This window comes from Delphinapterus leucas, chromosome 2, assembly GCF_059928025.1.
Source record: "Delphinapterus leucas isolate spDelLeu-1000000601 "Yukka" chromosome 2, BTC_Dleu_Yukka2, whole genome shotgun sequence".
Taxonomy (NCBI): Eukaryota; Metazoa; Chordata; class Mammalia; order Artiodactyla; family Monodontidae; genus Delphinapterus; species Delphinapterus leucas.
The window spans coordinates 137,641,722-137,648,841 of NC_143130.1; the positions used below are offsets into that span (position 1 = coordinate 137,641,722).

At 46.4% G+C, this 7,120-nt stretch overlaps 1 protein-coding gene across 2 annotated transcripts; it reads right to left on the reverse strand.

The window, feature by feature from the left end:
• Positions 1–537: 537 nt before the first annotated feature.
• Positions 538–5,157, reverse strand: OTX2 (orthodenticle homeobox 2). 2 transcript variants are annotated; one of them, XM_022570771.3, is made up of 3 exons: positions 4,143–5,157; positions 3,025–3,176; positions 538–1,158 (listed from the first exon to the last, which is right to left on the reverse strand). In XM_022570771.3, the coding sequence occupies exons 1-3, from the start codon at positions 4,237–4,239 to the stop codon at positions 538–540; spliced, it is 870 nt and encodes a 289-aa protein (XP_022426479.1). In that variant the 5' UTR covers positions 4,240–5,157. The 2 variants fall into 2 exon arrangements, with proteins under 2 accessions (XP_022426479.1, XP_022426478.1); XM_022570770.3 differs by having other exon boundaries at positions 3,025–3,200.
• Positions 5,158–7,120: the final 1,963 nt, after the last annotated feature.

The window sequence follows — 7,120 nt, forward strand, 5'->3', positions numbered from 1 at the left end:
TTATGAACATTATTTTTTAAATAAAGTAGTGCATCTAGGACAATCAGTCGCACAATTCACACAGCCCTGAAAAGTTTTTCAGTGCCAACTACCAGTTGGTCATGAAACGTGAGTGAGCTTGAGACACTGTCCATTCCTAAGATTCAACCAAGGATTGGCTACGACATTGGAACACCTCTGCTTAAGAAGGCTATGTCCTTCCCTCCTTTCCCTCACAATTTAGTTTTGTTTGTTTATTTTTGGTGGTATTTGGTTGCACGTGGCTAGAATGCTTTCGATCACTTTGCAAATCAGTAAAACCAATGATCTAAAACTATGATAGGATCTTAAGTATCAAATGGTTTGTCCATTTCAGGTAGCTGGTTGGCAGGCCCCTCTAAGGCCTTTCATTTTTCCTTCTATGCCTCCCGGGACATTGATCAGAAGATGAGTCTGAGCATCATACCATCTAACTCTTTTAACCAATGCCTGGCTAAAACTGGAATGTCCAGCTCAGTATATTTAAAAATCACCCACAAAAAGAGGTTCTGCAGGTCCTCACAAAACCTGGAATTTCCACGAAGATGTCTGATCTTTATAATCCAAGCAGTCAGCATTGAAGTTAAGCTTCCAGGAGGCAGTTTGGTCCTTATAATCCAAGCAATCAGTGGTCGAGTTAAAACCCAAGCTTGAAGCTCCATATCCCTGGGTGGAAAGAGAAGCTGGGGACTGATTGAGATGGCTGGTGACTGCATTGGTACCCATGGGACTGAGTGTGGTCCCTGGTCCAGGAAGCTGGTGATGCATAGGGGTCAAATAAGATCCACAGTCCATGCCCCCAAAGTAGGAAGTTGAGCCAGCATATCCTTGACTATAACCTGAAGCCTGAGTATAGGTCATGGGATAGGACCTCTGCATGCAGGAAGAGGAGGTGGACAAGGGATCTGACAGTGGGGAGATGGAAGCTGGGCTCCAGATAGACACAGGAGCACTGCTGCTGGAAATGGCTGGGACTGAGGTGCTAGAGGGGGGAGTGAATTGGCCACTTGTTCCACTCTCTGAACTCACTTCCCGAGCAGGAGACGTCTTCTTTTTGGCAGGTCTCACTTTGTTTTGACCTCCATTCTGCTGTTGCTGCTGCTGTTGGCGGCACTTAGCTCTTCGATTCTTAAACCACACCTTGAAAGGGAAAGAAACTTCTTTAACATGGACTCCTTAAGGAAAAGAGTGGCTCCCAGATTATAAATCTGTCCTAGATGGACAGATGAGCTTAGCAGACAATCTCTCCTGCCAGTGAAACTCTCATATATGTTCCTGGAATTATAAGAAAGTTGGGGAGGCTCTATCTAAAAGCATTTGACCCTGCTTTACTCCCAGCTCAGAGCAGTAAAATTTAAGATAATCGCCCAAATCATGACTAAAAATTCTCCCCCTCACTTTCCTATCTCTTATTTCACCCCAAATACACACATACACATAAGACCCAGCTGCATTTTGGAACACTCTCACAATGGAATAGAACATACCTATTCTATGTCTTTTGGATGGGAACATAAGAGAAATGAGGGAAAATAATCTGTTGTTATATGCCAGCAAGAACAGCCTAAATTCAAACAGTTTACAGTCCATCTTCCAGGTAGCAACTACTAATACGTAGGTTGGTTCCATCACTCTACTTTTTGTCTCTTCTAGAAAGACTCACAGAAGAAAGCCCCCAGGAGAAATGATCCTGTTGAGGAAGAAGGTCTGAAAGCTACTATTTGCCAAAACCTTCTTTATGGTAAGTGGAGTGACTCGTATATACTCTGCTTTGAGCTCAAAGACAGACTTCTCTCCTAGGCTCAAGTCTGAGCCTTCAGGGTAGTGCCACTTGACACATAGATTGTTTACTGTATTATGTTCATTGGCTTGTCAACTTTGCCTCTGTGTGTAACTTTGAAAATTCTCTTTACCAGCCTTCTTCATGTTCTGCAGTGAAGGTGCTGTGTTTGCTGTGTGAGGGGGCGCTTATCAGGGAAGCTACTGGCATTTTCTGGGCAAAAGTCCTTAGCTGTCCTCTTGAATGAGCTCTCCATATGGGTGTCTTAACTGTGGTAAAAATGATGCCGTGAAGGCTGAGCACAAACCACCAACCATGCAGAGCCATTTATTTTCTTTCAGTTAAGACTTTAGTTCAAGCCTCACAAGTGCTAAAATTTCTTCTGACTTTGAAAAAGGCTCTTTTTGATCAGCAGTTCATGCTGATGTGTCCTAGCTGAAGGGGAGTCCCAGGTGTACATGTGGTTTAGGTGCTGAACATTCTTTCCAGAGAAATCTATATGGGACTTGCATTCCAGAAGAGTTGGGAGTTTACTTTCCTCTCCAGCTTAAGGTCAAGTTAAGGGGGAGTAAGGGGAGGGGGGAAGGTATCATTGGGATACCATGTTGATATTTTATCTGCTGAATGGCTCAGATCTAGCAAATTCTGTTCCATCCCTAAGAAGTCAAAGAAAACACTCTTACTGTGTAATTTCTTCTTCTACCACCAAACTGACATGTGACCTTGAGCAAGTCATTTACTCTATTTCTTCATCTGTAAAAATACTGGAACTATGCAGGAGCTAAGCTTCTTTTACCCCTAAAAGTAGATGAGAATGGGAGGGGGGATTTCCAACGGGGGAAGGGAAGAACTAAAATATTATGTGACTATCCTTGAAATCTGCCAAGGCTGGGCTTCTGTCCACCAGGGGTCCAAGGGTTCTAGGACTGTGCTTTATCACTGCAGCTAAATCACCAGTCTTACCTTGCCAACCGGACCGGAAGAACATTGGTTATAGGACTGGGTGGGGGTGGAGGGACAAAAAGGGGCGCGAGGAGAAATCAGACACTCAAGGGGCCCTAAGAGAAAAGTTTACTGTCTTCCGATGGAGCCAAGTGTTTAGTTTAAAACCTTCCTTTGGTCCTCTCCAAGACCTGGAACTCTCCTGGGTCCTCAACAAATACAGTGCTGGGGGGAGGGGTGGCACGGTTAGGAAGGATGGCTGTGTCTACCTACATCTGCCCTACCTGCACCCTGGACTCGGGCAAGTTGATTTTCAGCGCCACCTCCTCCCGCATGAAGATATCTGGGTATCGGGTCTTCGCAAATAACGCTTCCAGCACATCTAGCTGCGCCCGGGTGAACGTCGTCCTCTCCCGCCGCTGTTTCCGAGGGGTGGCTGCGGGACAAGAAGCCCAGGGCCCTTTAGGGTGCGGGAGCAGCTTCTCAGTCACAGGGGTCTCTGCGGGTGTCCGACTCCCGCCACGCCCACACTCAGCACTCCCCTGGTCCTCGCAGCAGCTCAACCCGGACCCTACCCGTGTCCTCCCCACCCCCTCCCGGCCTCGGCTCCTCTGGCAGACACTGCCCCTTCCAGGGAATGCCCCACTCCGCCTGACGTCGGAGATGGCTCCAGACAGAGGGTCTCTTCGAAAGCTAACCAAAAAAAAAAAAAAAAAAGGAGGACAAAAAACAAGAACCCTCCAAAATCAACCCCTAAACCATCAACACAAAAACCCCACTCTGTGAAGTCAAAGGATCCCTGAGGACTGGCAGCTCGAACTGATGGGGCAAATCTCGATTCTGCCCGAGATCTAGGCTTTTTAGGACTCCAAGGGCCTTTGTTCCTCCATCTTTCAAATGGGGGCATATTTCATACTTCTTGTTCTAGGAGGATTTTAAAAAACAGATCTTATCGGAAAGGAAAGCACTCACACCCGGGGTAAATCACACCTCTAAGGATTAGAGGCTAAGGGCCTGGAGGTCAGAGGGGAAGCCCCAGGCTTGGCGGGGAGAATTTATGATGAGAAACCCGACTTCGCCAAGAGGGCACTTCCGAGGAATTGGACTTCGAGGTACAGGCAGGGTCCCCTCGCCCAAATGACAAGGGCAGTAGCCTTCCTCGCCCCACTCCTACGTTGTAGATCCACCTTACTCCCTTTCCCCCAGCCCCTGTCCTCTCCTCGGCCGGTAAATGCCCTGTGGCTTTGAGCTTCTCGGAAGGAAAACCCAGTGGAGACCTCGTCTGGAGCTGGGGCGGGGGCGACGCCACCGCCAACCCCGGTGCTCGGGGGGAAAGAGTGTCACAGCCCCGCGGAGCGGGCGTGGGGAAGGGCAGGGCAGCAGTGCCGCGGGACTCACTTACCCGGGTAGCCCACCGAGGGGTGCAGCAAGTCCATGCCCGAAGTGGTCAGACTCAGCCCATTGACTGCGTAAGGCGGTTGCTTAAGATAAGACATCATGCTAAGGTTGTTTGGAGGCGCAAAGTCGGCCCAAATCCGGGGGACCCAGCCGGAAGGTCTCGCTTCTCCCGGGGTGGACAGATTCAGAGTCCTGGTGGGTGGGTTTGGAGTGGTGGAGCTAAGGCAAAGCAAACAAACAAACAGAGGTGCTGGTTTACCGCTTCGGAGGACGCAGCTCTTCCACGTTCCACCACTAACTTAAGAAGAGCCCGGGCTCTGCACAGCAGAGGCTTTTAAAGGACTTGCAAAGCCTCCCCCACTACCCCGCTCCCCTCCCCAGCTTCTCAGAACTAGAGGAGATGCAGAGAGACCAGATAAACCTGTCCTCCCCACCCCCAGCCAAAACTTAAAAAAAAAAAAAGACCCGAAGAAAGCAATACAATCTGCCTCCCGCTCCCCCCGCCCCAACAAAACCCCACGCCTCCAAATGCACACATTGCATTCCTATCCCTACATTTGCATAGGACTCCTTGGCTGGCACTAGCTAATTGTCTCAAACAAAACTTGATTGGGGCCATTTGCAGAGACAAAGAACTCTTTGGCTAAATAAATAATGCAGATAACAAAGGCCATTGGTGAGAAACAAAGAAACAATTCAAGACATCTACCTCTCCCCAGACTGTTGCCTTTCCAAGGCAGATTTTAATTATCTTAGCTTTTTACCACTTTCAACTGCTGCGAACCTAAAATGTCAGTGCACTTAACATCTAAAATACCAACTTGCGAAACAGCAAACTTGAGAAAACTTCTCAACCACTATTATTCCACATTTGAAGTCATTTCCAGTAATCATTTTCACCTAATTAGTAGTCTGGGTAATTAGATTTCGAGGTAAGTAACAGATTTATTAGGGTTTTGGAGAACTTGATTATATGTGTCTAAAGAACTAAAGCTAAACAAACAAGTATTTAACTTTTTATCGACACCCATCAAATATTTAAACGCAGTGCAAAAAAAAAAGTCTTCAAGTTTGGCACAGGGTGGGCTAGGAATTCTGAAGTAAAGTTAGAATCCCACCAATCAGATAATGACAGGCTCCCACATTTGCAAGTAGAAAGAGTGCACATTTGTAGCGCAAGCCGCTTCCATGTTGATTTTGATGTGTAGAGGCTGCTGATCCTGCAGGAGGCAAATTTTCGGGCATTTGGGTGCTCAGCAGCTACAGCAGAGTTTCCTCTGCGCCTTTCTGCACATTCTAGTTTTGAAGAAAGTAGATACACAAACTCCCAAAGTTGTGAAACTAATAGAATTTCTCCCTACCCTTCAAGTGTCCTAAAATCCTATAAGAAAAAGAGCTCAGAGAGGGAAAAGGAAGGAAGAAAAAGAAAAGTTATTTACTTTATTCTGTTGAGTATTTCTCACTCCCCCAAGCAAAGGGATCCAAAATTGATGTTTATAGACTGGCTGTTTGCAATTTTGGCTTTTATTTTCCTAAAAGGTGGCACTTCTCCTGCATGGATCTCTACTTTGCAACTTTGACACTATGAGAGATTGCTTCAAAATGGCGGACACAAGATTAGGAGAAGTTCCCTCTTACTTTTACAGAGGTCCTACTGAGTTTTAAGGACTCTAGATTTTCATATTTACATTGCTTAAGAGATCAAGACACAAAACTCCACAGATGGAACCCAGTTACTGCAACTTCTTCCTGATTTAAATTCATAGCACAAAAATCATGCTTTTCCACCCTTAGATCTAATTTAATGTAATTTTATAAATGCCCTTGTCGGAGTTTGTATTATCTCACCAGTAGAACTAGTTTAGTTGCTCCTACAACAAAGACTTGATGTTTTATCTTTTCCTTTCAAGATAGTTATTTGGAGGCTGTGAAAATAATATTGCTTTAAAATACAGTCATGTATTGGTTTTAATAGCTTCTAAGCTGGAGTTCTTTCTTGTTTAATGCAAACTTACTATGTCGGAAAGTTCTGAACTACTATAGAAACAACTGAAATCATATCGGATGTGCACATGAGAAATATGGAAGTGTTCTTACATGTATAGCTCTCACGCAATTAGAAATGCCTGACACATCACACATTAAAGTAGCACATTCCAGCATAAAAAGCAGTTACAAACAGAAAACAACAGGACAGAGATCCTTCTTGGAGCTCCTTTGCTCTACCATCGAAAAATGACCAAAATTCCCGGCATAGACTGTTTTCCATTTACTACCGGATACATCTTTAAAAGAAAAAGGAACAAAACAAAACTACGACGTGTTCGCCACAGCTAGCCTAGGTATGCGCTCTCCAAAGAAGAGGCCTTAGACAATTCCATCTAACTTTCAAAGCCCTGCCAGGAAGCCTTTCTCCCTTCCTCTCTAAGCAGAGCCCAGAAGGGGAAAAAGAAATCCCTTTTCAAAAATACAAGCCTCAAAACAACTGCTCAGGAGGTGGCCCCTGGAGAACTCCTACCTAGAAGGAGCGGGCGGCGGTCTCACGGCGAGCCCGCGCAGCCGCTTGGCGCCTACACCTCCGGGCGCGAGTGACTTGGTCCGGCGTCCCTGCCCGGCAGCCCTGCAGCCTCGCAGCCCCGGCGCCCGAGGTCCTGCTCCACTTGCCCGCCCCGGGCCGCGCTGCCTTATATCTAACGGTCAATTCGTGCAATCTGTCGCTCCCCTCCCCCCTCCCCCCTTCCCCCTTGTTTTTTTTTTTTTTTTTTTCATCTTCCAAGGAGCCCATCTACCAGTTGCTGTGTCCTCGCTCAATAATAATTACCTCGTCCGAGAATTAATTATAATAAATGTTTTCTTGATAAACTAACGAGATAATCCGAAGGGCACACGTCCCTTAATTACAGGACGCCGTGCTCAGCTCTGCTTCTCGTCCGGGCTGATTAATTTTCTGCATGATGGAAAGGAAACAAAACTACGCGGACT

Coding starts and splice junctions, on each gene's coding strand:
- OTX2 (XM_022570770.3), bottom strand. CDS start 4,239: ATGATGTCTTATCTTAAGCAACCGCCTTACGCAGTCAATGGGCTGAGT. Junction 3,201..4,142: donor CCCCTCGGTGGGCTACCCGG/GTAAGTGAGTCC, acceptor CGCACCCTAAAG/GGCCCTGGGCTTCTTGTCCC. Junction 1,159..3,024: donor TGCCCGAGTCCAGGGTGCAG/GTAGGGCAGATG, acceptor TTCCCTTTCAAG/GTGTGGTTTAAGAATCGAAG.